The following is a 17,548-nucleotide window of genomic DNA, read 5'->3' as shown; positions in this document are numbered from 1 at the left end:
TATTCCAAAGATTTCTGTTTATACCTCCTGACCAGTTTGTGTGGGGAATATAATTTTTTATACATGCCCGTAATGGAATGAACTACTTTCTACTGAAGCTGAAAGAAAACACAAATCAGCTGTGTTCAAATCTATTATACATTAGCCAGTATATTATCACACAGACATGAGTATTTAATACAAACATTTAAACTTTGCAAATAACACAATCTCAAATAGAGTAAGAAAAAGCAGTACTGAAATTACAAGATGTAGTGGGCTTTGGAGTCAGACCTCTGAAACCTGGCTTTCCAATTCAAATGCTCCAAGCCTGTTACTCCTCTGTGAAATGAAGATAATAATACCTATGTCATGAGCTTGTTATAAAGATTCAACAATGTATATAATGTCAAGCTTGGTCCCTTGCATAAGAGTGGTACTCAATACATCTTAGTCTTTTATCTCTCTCTCCTGAATATAAAATGAAGATCACAAAACAGAGTGTATGATTCTAAAGAGAACCAGGCAACCCTTGCTTTAGCTGACACAGCACAGCCTGCTGGCAAGGCTAAGACAACTAAACACCCAGCAAGGTCACAGGCTACACAGGCACGGCTGTGAGAGTGTGCTCTTGCCAAAAAGCCGTCAGCTGGCAAAACCCCAAGCACAAAGGAATGGCATTTTTAATCATAATGAGGCTGAAATATAAGTATTTTCTGCATGAAAAAGCTTTGAGCTATTTCTTCTATTCTTAAAAAAGAAAATCCTCACTCAATAATTAACTTTGGAAGAGACCGTTAATCTACTAGCTAATAAGCTGGTTTGTTTCTTCCTTCTCTTAATTTCAATGGACCAATAGTTTTCAATAAATATATCATGCAGTAATATTTTTTTAAGTTCCTGTGCAAAAATTGCTCAGTATGTGAACTATGTAAAGCAAGGAAGTTGTCCATCTGCAAAGATGCTAAAGCAACAAAGAACTTTTTCATGTGGCTTTTTAAAGTGGTGTACTGTGTCTAAAATGTTTCCCTTTTTTTTCTTCCAGACTCATAGATCAAAGTATTGTTACTTAAAAATTAGCAAAAGCTAGTAGTCCTGCATAAACTCCAATTCTCTCTCTCTCCTTAAACTTCAAGGCCCCGGCATATGCAGTCCACATGGCTGAAGATGGAACAAAAACCTCCTGTGTGTTGAGGCTGTTGCTCTTTTAACTGTAACTGTAAAAGCAAGCATAGAATGACAGCATGCGCCAGACCAAATAGGATCTGTTTACTGCACACTAACCAGCATGAAACTCATTTATTTTATCAAAAGGTGAATGATGTATTCTCTTCAACAAAATGATGGGGTAATAGGAACCACACATGAAAGCAATAGATCAAAACAGGTTGTTTGGAATGCTCTATCAATGTAATTCCAATTATTGTGGTTCAATAAATCAGACAGATTATTAGTCACAATTACGTTTTTAATTACTATAAAAACTGGGTTTCTTCACAATGAATTCAGAGTAATTTACAGTGTATTCCAAAATTATCTTTAAAACTAATTAAATTACCTACATGATGCGTTTGACAAAGAGAACTTTTTGACTACTTATTCAGAATAATGAATTTTTTAAAGTGCTAGTTTCTCTAAATACACACACACACACACACACACACACTCCATTAAATCTTTTACATAATCATATTCTTTCTGATCTATTCAACTTTTTGTTTTAATATCTTTATTGGAGTATAATTGCTTTACAATGGTGTGTTAGTTTCTGGTTTATAACAAAGTGAATCAGTTATACATATACATATGTCCCCATATCTCTTCCCTCTTGCGTCTTCCTGATATATTCAACTTTTACCAAATAAGATTTCACAGTGAATTTAATAAGATATTTTACACACAGTAGATCATCAACTGTTAAATTAAAATAAATTGATTTTAATGAATTTGAATGACTGAAGGCTTCCTCTGCAGTTGGTTTAAATATTCAAGCATTAGCATCTCTACTTGTGTTACACAGTCAAGTAATAAAGAAATTATTATAAGCAATGGGCAAGATACTGTGCTAGATGCTTAGGGTATAAGACATAAGCTGTCTCAACCCTTTCTTACAGTCTAGTCAAACAATAAAAGTTTATATTGATTGTGTGCTTATGTAGTATTTATGAGTGATAGAAGTGTTTTAAATCTTATTTAGTTCTCACAAAAGTGCTAGGAAGTAGCTATTAATATTACCCCATTACTGAGACTTAGACAAATTAAATAGCTTTTCTAAGCTCAAGATCATACAGCTATTAAATGGTAGAGCTGGAATTTAAAAGCATGCCTGCCTGCTTCACCATGACGTTAGTTAGGCAGCCTCCCTCAACAGATCATTTCCATATAAGCAGGGCACTCCCACATAATGTAGGAAGTGACACTACCTTAGCAGGCGGCATGGGTACAGTAGGCACCTGAGGACGGGCATGCCCAAGCATCCAGGTGTGACGTCAGGAGACAATGACAAGGAGATAAATGATGAACAAAATATCCCTTGGCTTCTGTTAAAAGATGGGGTAGGTCTGACTTACAGATTTAGGGCAGCAGTTGCAAGAAATACCAAGAATTCCTTCAGAGAAGATCCTAGAGAAGGAGGCTTCACGCTGACTGTCCCGCACAGGCTTGGGCATTACAGCAACACATCTTCTAGGCCAGGGCAGCCAGCGCGGAGAGCAAAACATCTTCACTCTGCATCTTACCTTCAGCTCTTGCTCAGCTGGACTGGGACCTGTCCTCCCTCTCCCCAAATTTAAGAACTTGGCTGAAAACTAAGACTGACAGAAACTCCAGATTCTTGCTTTAAAGTCAACTGACAACATCTTCCAGACTTTGCTTGTACCGTACATTCTTGCCACTATTTAGAAAACCAAATTAACAAAAACTTCGCTGGCAAAGATTCTGCTCATGAATCTAGCCCTCACACTACTTATTTTTGTTTCACATCTGTACCTTTTTAAGAATAAGCAGCAATTCTTTTTTAAAATTGGTATCTGAGGAAAACAGGTTCACTTTTTCATATTAATCACTGCCTACTCCAAAATCCTATTCCAAAACTTTGAGAAAAATATACATTTGTCCCTTTAAAGTTCACCTACTCTAGGTGAACTTTTCTCTTCATATATTAGCATAGTAAAGTCAATGTCTGCCCACACTGTAGAAGCCATGTTAAATAATCCTGTCAGCCATATTAAATAATCCTGTTAATGCTCTAAGAAAACCTTAAGGCAAGAGTAAAGGCCTGCTATGATAAAAAAATAAAGCAGAGGGGATCATTAAGACAGTGGAAAAAGTCAGATGAGTAAGCAGCACCAGGATGAAAATTCTTTTTTATAAATACTTGCAAAAAGATAGAGCTCAAAAAGGAGGACTGCACATCCATTTTCTTGAACAAATATACATTGCAGAGTTACAACTTTGCCCCTGAAATAGGGTCATATAAACTTTAGTTAACAGAATACTTCTCTCTCATTTCTTCCCACTACTGGTTTTTGGACCTTGTTTTCAAGCCTTTCTTTTCTCCTTTTTCATTATGCCTTTGATTAGAGACCTGCCCAACAGTCTCTACAGAACACGATTTTAATGGCATGTTTGGGTCCCTCCTTGGAAAGCCAAGATACCTTCTACTCAAAAATAAGACTGATTCCAACCTCTGGGACTTCTGGTCTGAGCCAGAAGAAATATTTTAGCACTGAAACGTATTTAAGGCTACAAACTTTGCAAACTATTCCCATTAAACAATGACCTCAAGGCAGTACTTCTTCAAGCTGCAGATCAAATACACTCCATGGTTCAGTAGAGTACAGTTTACATGCATCTCTAAGTCTGAGATTAAGGAATTATTAATTGGTTTCCATCTGGTTTCCATCCTGGAGTTGAAGTTCTAATAGCTTCACTTTGTGGACTTAAGTATTTCCTTGAAAAACAGTAAACAGCAATTCTTTTCCTGACCTTCTAAGCAGATACAAAGAAAGCAGGAATGAGAAGTAATAGAAAAAACAAGTGTAGTTAAAAATTTGTGTCTTTTATATGCCATTTGCAACAAAAGAAGAGATTTCAGCATGGGTTTTGAAAATGCCTACAAGCTACTTTCTAAAGAAAACTGCACCAATACTTGGAATAAACTTTTTTTTTTCCCCCTACACAATGTATCCAGCTCCTACAAAGGAAAAATGACTACAGCTACTACAAAAAATTGGAGTGATCTCCTGTTATGTGATAAAGGGCCAGTTTTACATCCCTATCAAAGTTATAGGGTATAACCCACAGCAATAAAGGAGCTGTCATTTCACTCATAGCACACGTCCTTGGCACACAGAATAACTTCTCCTGAGAAAATAAATACTTCACTACTAGAATGTCCAAGGAACAACCCTGGGACTGATTTAGAAACACAAATAATTATCCACTGGTAGGAAGCTGTTTTCTCACTAACTTTGGGGTTTACTACATGGTAGTTTACACACCAGGATACTCCATAAATCTCAATGTCATTTGTTCTTAGCTAAGAATTCATTCACTGTTTTCTAAATTAGCACTCAAAAATTCCACCTGCCACCGTGGGCGCAACTTTTGTTTTCTTAAACTACAGAAGTTCCTGACATTGAGTTTAGCTGACACAGCACTTCCTGGGGGCTAACTAAAAAATGCTCTTCCATAGTCAGTCTGTACATGGGCAACCTCACAGTACTTGTATCTATTATTCAACATTAAATAAGTTGTAAACATTACTGAATAATGGTTTATTAATTATGCAAGAGAAACCAGTAAACCTAGTAAAAAAGCCTTACAGGAAAAAACCCTTTTCTTTGTATTTTCCTAAATTTTCAGAAGCCCAGAGGTGAGTCAGATCTTTATGAGCTATTTAGTCAACAGAGCTATATTGAATCAACAACAAATATTCATGTTTCAAGGCCTCTATTAAGTCTCATAGCATGAGGCTCAAGTTATTAATTTCCCCACCTCCTCACTGACAGCAGTGGGAACAGAGTTTCTGTGTGTAGACTAATCTGTCATTCAGCTGTCATGGTATAGTTATAGCAGGAACATCCTTCTTTCTTGATACAACTTTTCTTCTTAAAAAGAACACCCTCCACGAGTGTTAATGATTTTGATAGTATTACAAGTGATTTAAGTCATCCTTACTATAGCTTCTGTAGTCACTTTTTGAAGAGGCTGTAATCTGACATTCCTTTAAAAAGCCCCATAAAAAACTGCTTTTCTCCTAAGTCAAAGTTCTTTGGCAAGAAACTGAATTCAGCGAGTAGCTCCCCAAAATAAGACTCCTACCTCCAATCACAGGCAGTGATATTAAAGCACCCATTTCATAAACACTCAAGTTCTACATTAGAATCACAGTTAAACATAGGAGCCTTCTATTTGAAAACTGTAGTTATGTGTATGTGTATACACACCGTATCTCCTAACTACTGTAAAGAGGCATCCCTATATGCTAAGTTTCCAGGAACAGTTCAGTTCTCTGAGGAAAGGCAGTGCCAGCAGCTGCCTGCTTCATTTGACTCTGTCCTGCATAGTTCTTAGCATTAGATGGCTTTGCTGTATCAGAAAGGAGTTAAAGGAAGGGTTTCAAGTACACAAACTCCATGGAAGGACAGCTATGGACTTATTTTCTTCCTAAAGACTTAATTGAATTCCCTTTCCAAATCCACCTTCAATGGTGTCAAAAACAAAAATCAAAAACCAAAATGAGACTGAGAAGATTGTTATTTCTGTCAGCTTCAACTTCCTCATCTTCATAGATTATGCTGTCTCTGCTCTTCTGAAGCCCTCTTTGGGCAACCTCATACTGTAGCTCTCTAGTTGTCCCACCCATTTCTTTACAAAGATCATCCAACCCAACAATATAGAAAGGCCACCAGTGCTTGTCTCGGCCCCCTGGCCCTTTACTCATGCTGTTCTCTGAGACCAGGGCAGAGCATTGCTTCAGGCAGCCTGTTTCTTTCTCACTGGATGATCTTCATCACCATCCTCTTGCTTGTATGTCTTTCTAAAGTAGAGTAAAGCCTGCCCACAGGCCTGTGTCCTGTCAGGGCTGTGAGCCTTGTGAGTTGAGATGGCACCCAGGGGAGTGTGGAAGCTGCTTCCATATCTTGGGCTGTACACGGTCCCAGGTTTGAGAGTTACGGTGACCTTGAATGTTGGGAGGGACCCTCCTCAGAACTCAGTGAAGACCCTCTTGCCTCTCTCTTTTTTTTTTGCGGTACGCGGGCCTCTCACTGTTGTGGCCTCTCCCGTTGCGGAGCACAGGTTCCGGACACGCAGGCTCAGCGGCCATGGCTCATGGGTCTAGCCGCTCTGCGGCATGTGGGATCTTCCCGGACCGGGGCACGAACCCGTGTCCCCTGCATCAGCAGGCGGTCTCTCAACCACTGCGCCACCAGGGAAGCCCCCTCTTGCCTCTCTTTGATAACATATTAACAAGTTCACAAAGGAAAACCTCCTCTATCACAGAGGCAAGGCTTTGTGGGTGACAAGAAACCTGGAGATAGAAACTAACTTGTTAGGCTGTCCTTACCACTGAACACTGAGTGCTGAAGAAGGGATGCCCACTTCTGTAGCCACAGCAGCATTCACCACAGTGCATAGAGAAGATGCCCCAGTACATAACTGAAAGCAGAAAGCAGCCGGGCAAAGTGTCGTGAACTCTATCCTCTACCCCACAGCCATTTCTATCACTTTGCACTAGCCACTGCCACTCAGGTCATCTGCTGCTGTAACCACTCAGCAGGACACACAATGTCACTCCTTGGCACCCCAACTGTTAACAGTGGTCAGCCGCCTACTGGAATGGCTTCCCTCTCTTCTCTCAACACCACTGCCACCACAGCACATGCTCGACTGTGTCACTGGTGAAACAGCAGGTAGGAATGAGTAGCAATTGACTAGGGGGATAAGGAACCACAGCTGGAGTGGATAAAAAACAGCTATTTTATTCAACTTGAAAATAACTCTAAAGTAAGCAGGATAAACATTGTTATTTCTGGTTTACAGACAAGGAAAATGAAGCTCAGAGAGGTTTTGGTGATTTACTCCAGGTAATGCTCTACAAAGTGGTGGAGCTAATCTAGAACCTGTATCTTTAGATTTGTAACTTGATGCTTGTCCACTATAACTGTTCTACAACCTGTGGTTTATGCAGCAGGTATATTTATTTTCTAATACCAATTTATATTCAATAATTTTCTCACTTAAAAAAACCTCTGATTTCTTAGAAAGGTAGGTTACTTCTGAAATAGTTTTACTTTATTTTCTTAATTTCTAAAAAGAATTTAATTATATTTATAGAAAAGTAATCTTCTTAAATTGGATAATTATTTATTATTACTCAAATTGATGTTCATGTCTCTCAGGATTTTCAAGTTTTCTTAAAGAGGTTTTTAATTGAAAATAATATGTATACTGTATTACGGTAGAAAATATTTCCTTTTAGGGGCTAGTAAATTATTCACTTCATTGCCCTCAGAGATAAATTACTCATAAAAAATGCTTTTATGAATAAGATTATATGATGCTTATTCTAACAGTTTAGGGTTCTGTGGGCCTTCAAATTTTAATTTTTTTTAAATGGCAGTTTTGTTTCTTACAAGTTAACAAAATAATTCAATTCTCTGTAAAAATAAATATGTTTATTAAAGGTCTATGTTCTTTAACATATATCAAAATGGGCCAGCTACAGAGATCTACAGTGCAAAGTATGTTATTTATTAGCCAGGGTGACATTTCTAGCTCAGCAGGCAGTTCAAAAGTCTTTAAAAATTTCTAGTCTGGTTATCTGGCAATACTAATCATTAGGATACCCAATAAAAATTTTTTTACCTAGAAGTCAACATGTAAGCAGATACATTTGTACAGTAGCTATTCTTTCATATTGCTCAATACCTCTTATCAATTTTATAATTTTATATATACAAAATATACATATATAATACATATATTTTAATTCCTTTCTCTGAGTAAATCATCTCATATCTCATATATTTTGTCTCTAAACAAACTTTTAGCACAAGTTTTTTAAAATATGAAATTCCTAACAGAAATAAACTTTTTAAACTGGGAATGATGCTTTGTTCACTGCAAAAATGGATTTAGAGAAGCATCTTCAAGATAAGCAGAATAAAGGAAACTAACTAATCCTTCCTAGCAAAGACTTTCCATCTTGTTCTTTAGCTGTTTTGCTTTACCACATAAACATGATTACTTACCAAGCGGCAAAAATGCAAGACGGTTTCCAGCCATGGAGAGCTCATTGAGGCTGGGCAGCTGGCAGAGATGGCGCGGCACACACCACAGACGATTTCGGTCCACAGTGAGGTACTGCAGAGAAAGGCACAGGTGAAGCCTCTCGGGTAAAGTTAGCAAACGATTGGTAGAAATGTCTAGTGTCTGCAGCTCCTTCAAATCGCCAACCTCTACAACCAAAATCAAGATAAATTGCATCCTGATTAAATGAATTAATTAAATAAAATGAATCAACACTGTAACAGTTCAACCAAATAAAATTAGTAGCTGCAAATATTTCCATAGACATTAATACTGAAGTGCAGGATTTAGGTCCAGTATGCAAATAATCCAACTTAAGTAGGTGTCTTTAAATTAGTCTGCCACAATTTTTTTAAAAAGGGAAAAGTGCTGGCATTGGAGAAAGGAGAAACACAAAGTGATGAATCTGAGCCAAAAGTCTGTTACTATGGCTTCTGCTTCCCGATGAATCAAAAGTTGTCGCAAATGTGAAAGAAGAACAATTATAGTCACTTCATGGTAACTGGTTCTTGCTACTTTTGTGGTTTTTACCTTCTATCTAAGTAGATAGTAGGAGACTTAAAAACATAAATTATAGTATCCCAGTAAGTGCACCTTGTTCATGTGAACTAAGTAGAAAATTTCTGGACTAAGAATGAGGATGGCTTTTGAAATTTTCACCACAGTTAAGATTATAATAATAAAATTATTGTAAGGTAATATTTTTAGATATTGTCTAGCCATGTGGTTCCTCTTTTAAAACCCAAAATCCTATGAAGATTTACTTTAATCCCACCTGAATGAAATCCTTCCATTTACTCCAATATTCCTTCATTATTGGTGTCTATATTTGTAATATATTTGTATATATTTGTAATCTATTCCATGGTGAGACATGGCATACACCAAATCACCACTTCTGAAAGAGGGGGGAAGTTCTTTATAAGGTATTCTGTCCTTTTCAGGGAAAACCACCAGGAAGCATTCAGAGCAGAGGAGGTTCTGCTAACCAGTCTCTAGGGGAAGGACATTACTCTGTCCAGGACAGCACACTGCACTCGAGGCTCTACAGGGAGCACTGCGCAGGACAAGTCTGCTTCTCTCGTATCACGGAACTTCCGTATTGAAGACCACTGTAATGCCACCTCTCACTTCTCCAACCTGACCCTGTTCAACAAGCTGTTCCTCTCAGGTTAAGGTTTCTCATGATCCTCCCAACTTGAATGCACCCCACTGGGCACATTCCAGTTTGTTCAGGACTTGGATTAGTATGAGCAATGTCTTCTCTATTGGAGAGAAAATCTTCTGCCTCATGGATGTCCAGTTACACAGATTAGCTTTTCTTATTGGCAAACAGCTTGGCAAACTATGGCTCACAGGCAAAATGTGGCCCATGGCCCACTTTTGTACTGCACTCAAGCTAAGACTGGTTATTTTTAAGTGTGGTAAAACCCAACAACAACGATAAGAAAAAAAAATGTATATATATATACACACACACACACATATGACAGAGACCATATGTGGCCTGCAAAGCCTAAAAACATTTAGTATCTCACCATTTACAAAAAAAAGTTTGCTGGTCTTTGTTATACACTTACTCTTAACAGGAGCGTTTTTAATAACTATTTTTTATAAAAGTAATACAAGTGCAAAAATACATTAATTTCTAGTTATTTTACTAATATATAGAAGGGATTTGTGCTAGGAAGTTTACACTTTATTTTCTTATTTCCCCATTACTACACAAATACATATTTGAAGACAGGAGATAGGATTCAATGAACAGTCTGTGACTCCCAATGGGAGTTTTGTTCTGTTTTCACCTAACTGATACTCATGGGGGTCAATTTCACTCTTGGCTCCATTAGCACAGTATTTCCTCTAGCCAAGTCTGTCTGCCTATCTATTTCAGATTGCTTCTGATGGGGCGTGTGGGGGTGAGGGAGTTGACAGAAGAACATGTTTTAGAACTGAATAAAAAGAAAAAGAAACAAGAAATCTTCCTGACCTCACTTTATAGTTATTAGGGGAGTGAAATGGGACAGAAATGCAACGAATCAGCTTACACACCACAGAGCCAGGTGCTGAGAGAAGAATGAGACAAGGTTTCTGCCACTAAGAATCACATCACATATAAAAGACATTGTGTGATAGGAGCTCAGGAAAAGAAGAGTTAGATGAAGGGTTGGAGAAGCTTTTGCAAAATTTATTGAAGGAAATGAGAACTCGAATAGGTCAAAAATAAAATGGATATAGCATTTCAAGCAAGGCATGGGGATGGGGTTGAAAGAATGAGGAAAGGCATGCAAGTGAAAAAATAAATACAACATGCACAATGGACTATTTGAGACCCGACAAGTACCAAAGATACCAATGGGGAAAAAAGCAGAAAATAAGTTCAGTACAGAGGGCTTGGTGGAGACATTGATGATAATGAATACTGGGTAGAGAAGTTTGGACTTATCACAGTGAGAACATAACACTTCCTGAAGATTCTCAAAGGATGAAAGGACTCTTTTGGAAATATGAAAATGGTAAATATGCAGAAAGCAATGAAATGGAAAGAGATTATAGGCAGAGAAAACAAGTAGACAGTTGATGAGAATGAAGCCAGTGTGACAGAGCTTACAGGTAAATTCCAGAGATATTTTAAGAAAAGCAGAGAGTATGCTTGGTTGGAAATGGAAAATGGTGAAACAGGAAAAAGTCAAAGATAATTTTCAAGTTTCTAGACTATTATACTCTAAGTATGGTGATGCCAATGCTAAAAGCTTAATCTTTCTGTAGAAAAAAAATTTTAATTATACCAATACTTCTGAATTGTAGCACCTATAAGCCACCTACTTAAAAGAATTTGAAAAATCCATCAAAATCACATGGGAGTAAAGCAAAATAAACTATTTTCATCATTATTTCAAAAATAATTAACTGTGTAAAACAGTGTTTTGACATGGCTGCAAAAACTACTAAAGCGGGCTTCCCTGGTGGCGCAGTGGTTGAGAGTCTGCCTGCCGATGCAGGGGACACGGGTTCGTGCCCCGGTCCGGGAAGATCCCACATGCCGTGGAGCGGCTGGGCCCGTGAGCCATGGCCGCTGAGCCTGTGCGTCCGGAGCCTGTGCTCTGCAACAGGAGAGGCCACAGCAGTGAGAGGCCCGCGTACCGCAAAAACAAAACAAAACAAAACAAAACAAAAACTACTAAGGCTTGCAACTGTCCACCATTTTTATTCAGCATTGCCTTATTGTACTGTGAAATGGGGAAACAATATGTGATTATGAATTTAAATTTTCTATAATTTGATTATTTACTTTTAACAGATCAGTATTCACATGCTGCTTTAACAGATAACATACATTTTCAGATATTAAAATTAATAACACTTTTGACAAAGAAAAGAACACATACTGTCAGTATCAAAGGTCAAAATACTAAGGAATGGGAAGAGGAAACAGGAGCTGACATTTCTTATTTCCTATATGTGATGAATAAGACTTAAACATGCAGGACTGCATATATTAAATGAACAAATGTAACAAAAGGACATTTTTGTCTAAGTAACTTAATATATAGGCCTTTCCATTTGTTAGAAAAAACCTGAGCTAATTATAATATTACTCCAATTACAATACTGAGTAAAATACTATATATAATATAGTTGGAAAATTAACGATTTTGTCATCCTACGGAAGTATTTGGGAAAGAGAGAGAAATAAAATTAAATAGCTTCTCAGGTGGAGTGAAATAAACATAATTTTCATGACCATTTTAAAACAGGCCACAAATATAAGACTATACATGGCATCTTTATTCTAACAAAATTAAAATATATACTTATTAAGCTCAGCTAATGGGAAGCACATTTTTAGAAAACAAGAGAGTCAAACAAACTTTATCTAAGATTCTAACTTAAACACAAGAGACAGGAAATAAACCTGGGGTAGCAATATATCATGCAGGAATAAAGAAACAGAGCCCAAAGTGTGAGCTCAAGTTAAAAACTGGAAAACTATCAGCCAAACGTAAATCTAGCAAATTTGGTCAAGTTCAGAACCTACACTGAGGCCAGGACAACAGGATGCTCTTATATACTCTGCTGCTCTTCCTTCATTCCTGAAGATCCAAGTACCCTGCTTATATCATTTCCACCAGCCTGAAGAAATTTTATTTCTTTTAGAGTAGGTATGCTGGCAACAAATTCTCTTAGTTTCCCTGGGAATGTCTTTATATCATTGTAATTCCTAGAAATTGTTTTCATTAGATACATAATTCAGGGTTGACTATTCTTTACTTTCAGTACTTTTAGACGGTGTTCCACTGTCTTCCAGTCACCGTGGTGTCTGAGAAGAAATACACAATTATTTGAATCATTATTTCTTTAGGTGTTCTCAAGAATTGTTCTTTATCTTTAGTCATTAGCAGACTGATTACAATGTATCTGTAAATGGCTTTCTTTGAACTTATCCTATTTGGAGTCTGCTGACCTTTTTAAATTTGTAAATTTATGTCTTTCACCAAATTTTTGAAGTTTTAGACATTATGTCTTCAAATTTAAGAATTATTATATCTGGGTAAATATAACAAACTATCACTTTTCTCCTTTTAAGTTAAGTTTTGCATAACTGCTGAAAGCATTTCAATATATGGCATACTACTTATAAGTGTAACACAAAGGTCAGTGGGGTAATGTAAAAGGAGTTCCAAAGCAGATTTTGAAAGATTTGTATAATGTAATCCCTAAAGCAATAACTAAAAATAAGATAAACACTCAAAAAAAGATAAACCCAAAAAGCCAATAAATGAATTAAAACAGAATACAAAACATACATTCAAATAATACCAAAAAAGGCAGGGAAAAGGGAACAAAGAAAGAAAACCAGATGTTACAAACAGACAACTAATAATAAAATGGCTGGCCTAAATCTAACAAGATCAATAATAACATTAAAAGTAAATAGCCTGAGATGACCAGACTGGACTTAAAAACAAGACCTTAGTATATTCTATCTAAAAGGAATCCATTTAAAATATAAATACATAGATAGATAAAACATAAATTAATACAAACATATGCCATGCAAACAATGACCCCCCCCCAAAAGCTGGAACTTCCAGTATGATGGATTGAGAAGGATGCCAAATCCTCTGCTGAAAAAGCAACTATAAAAATTACACAAAATTATCAAAAGCAACCATTTCAGTACTCTGGAAATTGACCTATGCTTTTCAACAAATAGAGAAGAGCTTACTCATGAAAAACTACTGCACTTCAGATTAGAAGAACAGAAATCTGTGGCATGCTTCCTTGGGGTGGCTCCTATTCCCCCAACCAGCTTGGTTAGGACAATAGTTCTAATACGGCAGGGCAGGCTGCAAAGAACCAACAGCTTCACTGACAGAGTGAGCTGACTTGGAACAAAAGTCAGGGAGTCGATTTGGAACAAAATGTGAAAAACCCGTACCCAGTACTGTTGTCAGTAATGATTAGTAATCTTGGTCACAAGCAAACATGAAAGACCAATGATTTTTATGAGGCTGAGGGGTTCCTGGTTGGGGAAAGCAATGGAATGGGCAGATAAGCCAGAACTGCAACAACGAAGAATGGGATATAAAGCAGTCAGAAAGTATTTGACAGACTCTCCACATATCCCAGGCTGACAGGAGGTGGTGAGCAAGCATAAGGGAGACCACAGAGGGCTCCAGCTATTTACATATCCCAGGACTACACAGAACTTGCACACATGCACAGAGGAGAAAAGAGAGGGCCCAACAGAAAATAATAGCTGGGGTAAACTTGAAAACTGCCTAAACATTAAATGTGTTTCTGAATCCACACACAGATCCACTGGCAGAGGATAGGAGCCTTACTAGCTTAAGGTGTTCAACCACTAAGTTATACAGACACAGGGCCAAATCATAGAAAGCTAGGCTTAAAAATTAAAACAAAAATAATAACAACAATAAAAAAACATGAAACAGAGACATCAGTCACTGTGGGGGAAATGAATTTCATGTTTTAGTCCAGGCAAATTACTAAGATAAATAAATAAGATAGCAACAATCTTTAGGTAGGAAAACATAATCAGGATCCAGAGTTGTTAAAATATATCATTTAAAATGTACAGTTTTTAAAAAATTTATAAGACATACAATAAAACAGGAAAGGGTAACCCACATTCTGGAAAAAATGAGTAAATAGAAACTGATTCTAAGTGGACCCAGATGTTGGATTTAGCAGACAATGACAGCAGCTATAATAAAAAGCAGCTATAATAAATATGTTGAAAGAACTAAAAGAATAAGTTTAAAGACTTGATGGAAATTATGATGACAATGACTCAAAAAACAGAAAACTTATTCTCAATAAAGAGAGGTAAGAAAACAGAAATTTGGGAGTTGAAAAGTACAACTGAAAAGAAAAATTCACTAGAGAGCCTCAACAGTAGGTCCAAATAGGCAAACAAGAAATCAGTGATAAACAGGTAACAAAAATTATCCAAACAGAAACCAGCCAAAAAGACTGAAGTAAAGTGAACAGGGTTAGAGATCTGTGGGACAAAATCAACTGCACAAACATATGTGTGACAGGATTCCCATAAAAAGAAAAGGAGAATGAAGGAGAAGAAAAAAATATTAGAAAAAATAGTGGCCATAAATTCCAAATTTTGATGAAAAATATTACTCTAAAGATCCAAGAGACTCCATAAATACTAAGTAGGAAAAACACAAAGAGATCCACACCTATACACATCATAAACTGTGAAAGACCAGAAAATCTTGAAAACAGCAAGAGAATAATTACTTATTATGTTTAGGGGAACAATACACACATGGCAAGGAGAAGCACTCTCTCTACTCAAGTTTCTAGCAAATGCAATAAGGCAAAACAAATAAACTAATAAGAAATATCAAGACTGGAAAAGAAGTAAAACTTTCTTTATTCACATATGACATGCTCCTTAGTAGAAAATACTAAGCAATTAATAACAATTATCAGAACTAATAAACACTTTATTTTTTTTTTGTTTCCTTGGGGAATTGCTCTGTGTTCTAAATCCTCTACTGGGACCAAGGAACTCTTCCTACCTCACCCAGGAAGAGGAGGAAAGCCCTCCTGAGCTGGTGTGGTGAAGTGGGGGGAGGGGAGAAAGATGGGGGCTGGGAAATACTCCTAAACCCCAGTACAAGGAGACTCTCCACCTCAATGGAATAAAGCATTTCTCCTTGGGAAATTCATTCCTGGGAGCATCCACCGTGTGCCGTGAGGTACCCTACTTACACCGTAACCCTCAATCTCAACAACAGTTCTGAGGGGGTGGGCATCATTGCCCCATTTTCCAGATGGGGCCTCTAAGGCTCAGAGAGATAGAACCAGTCACTGTCAAGATCACCCATGTAGAGCCTGGTGAAGGCCGGGCTGGAATTCAGGTCTCTTTGGCTCCAGAGTCCATACTCTTCCCTTCCCTTTGCCATGAGGCCTCCAGGTATCTAAAAACTGAAGTTCCAGGGGCCTAGTGTTAACAGCTCAGGTATTTGTAGGCTGAGGATGCGCCCAAGCTCCCTCTGGCCGTTATTTGACCAAATGAAGAGCTCTGTCTTTTTTAAAGTCGCTGCCCCATGTGACGCTGCCTTCCAAATCCTCCTTGTCCCCACCCTTCAGACACAGCCCATGGCCCAGGGAGCAGGAAGCCTGGTTCCTAACCAGGCTCATTGCTGTGTGTCCACAGTTAAGTCCTTTGACATCTCTGAGCCTCATTCTGCAGGTTCAGAAATCCAGGCCAGTCACGGGGTCCTTCCTGCTCCACAAGGTGCGGAGCCCTGCTCCACGGGGTCCTTCCTGCTCCACACACCCAGGGGGATGAGCCTACACCAGGGGTGCACAGGGACTGGCGGAGAGCCAGCACCTTACAAACACGCCAGTCCACTGGGCATGATCTAGCACCGGGAACCAACACTTTTAACAAGGTTGCAGGATACAAGATCAATATTTTTAAAATCAATTGTATTTCTATATACCAAGGCAAACAATCCAAACATTAAATTAAGAAAATAATTCCAGGGCTTTGCTGGTGGTGCAGTGGTTAAGAATCTGCCTGCCAATGCAGGGGACATGGGTTTGATCCCTGGTCCAGGAAGATCCCACATGCTGTGGAGCAACTAAGCCCGTGCACCACAACTACTGAGCCTGCGCTCTAGAGCCCACAAGTCACATCTACTGAACCCGCGGGTCACAACTACTGAAGCCCACGCACCCTAGAGCCCGCGTGCTGCACCTAATGAAACCTGCACACCTAGAGCCCATGTTCCGCAACAAGAGAAGCCACCGCAGTGAGAAGCCTGTGCACAACAATGAAGAGTAGCCTCTGCTTGCCACAACTAGAGAAAGTCTGCACACAGCAATGAAGACCCAACGCAGACAAAAAAAAAAAAAAAAAAAAAGACAATTCCATTAACAACATCACCAAAAAAGAAAATACTTGAGAATAAACTTATCTGCTGAAAGCTACAAAATACTGCTGAGAGACAAAATATCTGCTGAAAGCTACAAAATATTGCTGAAAGAATATCTAAATAAATGAGTCAGTTCATGTTTATGGACTTGAAGACTTAACACTGGTTAAGACAGTTTGCTCTCCAAACTGCTATAACACAATTCTTATCAAAATCCCAAGAGACTTTTTTTTTTTTTTTTTTTTTTTTGGGGTACGTGGGCCTTTCACTGTTGTGGCCTCTCCCGTTGCAGAGCACAGGCTCCGGACGCACAGGCTCAGCGGCCATGGCTCACGGGCCCAGCCGCTCCACGGCATGTGGGATCTTCCTGGACCAGGGCACAAACCCATGTCCCCTGCATCGGCAGGCGGACTCTCAACTACTGCACCACCAGGGAAGCCCCCAAGAGGCTTTTTTAAGTAGAAATTAACAAGTTGATTTTAAAATGTATATTTGATGCTGCAGAGGGTGTGGAGAAAAGGGAACCCTCTTGCACTCTTGGTGGGAATGTAAATTGGTATAGCCACTATGGAGAACAGTATGGAGGTTCCTTAAAAAACTAAAAATAGAACTACCATATGACCCAGAAATCCCACTACTGGGCATATACCGTGAGAAAACCATAATTCAAAAAGAGTCATTCTTACTAGAGAATGGACTTGAGGCTATGGGGAGGGGGAAGTGTAAACGGTGACAAAGCGATAAAGAGGCATGGACATATATACACTACCAAACGTAAGGTAGATAGCTAGTGGGAAGCAGCCGCATAGCACAGGGAGATC

General features: G+C 38.3%; 1 protein-coding gene across 4 annotated transcripts in view; it reads right to left on the bottom strand.

Annotated features, from left to right (window-relative positions):
* The window catches only part of LRRC28 (leucine rich repeat containing 28), a 187,531-nt gene that overhangs the window by 54,500 nt on the left and 115,483 nt on the right, over positions 1-17,548 (bottom strand). For 3 of the 4 annotated variants that reach the window (XM_027083204.1, XM_027083205.1, XM_027083206.1), the window contains exon 6: positions 8,238-8,444. In XM_027083204.1, the coding sequence (XP_026939005.1) occupies positions 8,238-8,444 (207 nt within the window). The remainder of the gene's footprint in view (positions 1-8,237; positions 8,445-17,548) is intronic. The other variant, XM_027083207.1, reaches the window with a different exon arrangement.

Source organism: Aethalodelphis obliquidens, unplaced genomic scaffold (assembly GCF_003676395.1).
Source record: "Aethalodelphis obliquidens isolate GAN/ISIS:26980383/991018 unplaced genomic scaffold, ASM367639v1 scaffold49, whole genome shotgun sequence".
Lineage (NCBI taxonomy): Eukaryota > Metazoa > Chordata > Mammalia > Artiodactyla > Delphinidae > Aethalodelphis > Aethalodelphis obliquidens.
Note: the sequence above shows the minus strand (reverse complement) of the source record. Positions and strands in the feature narration are given on the sequence as shown.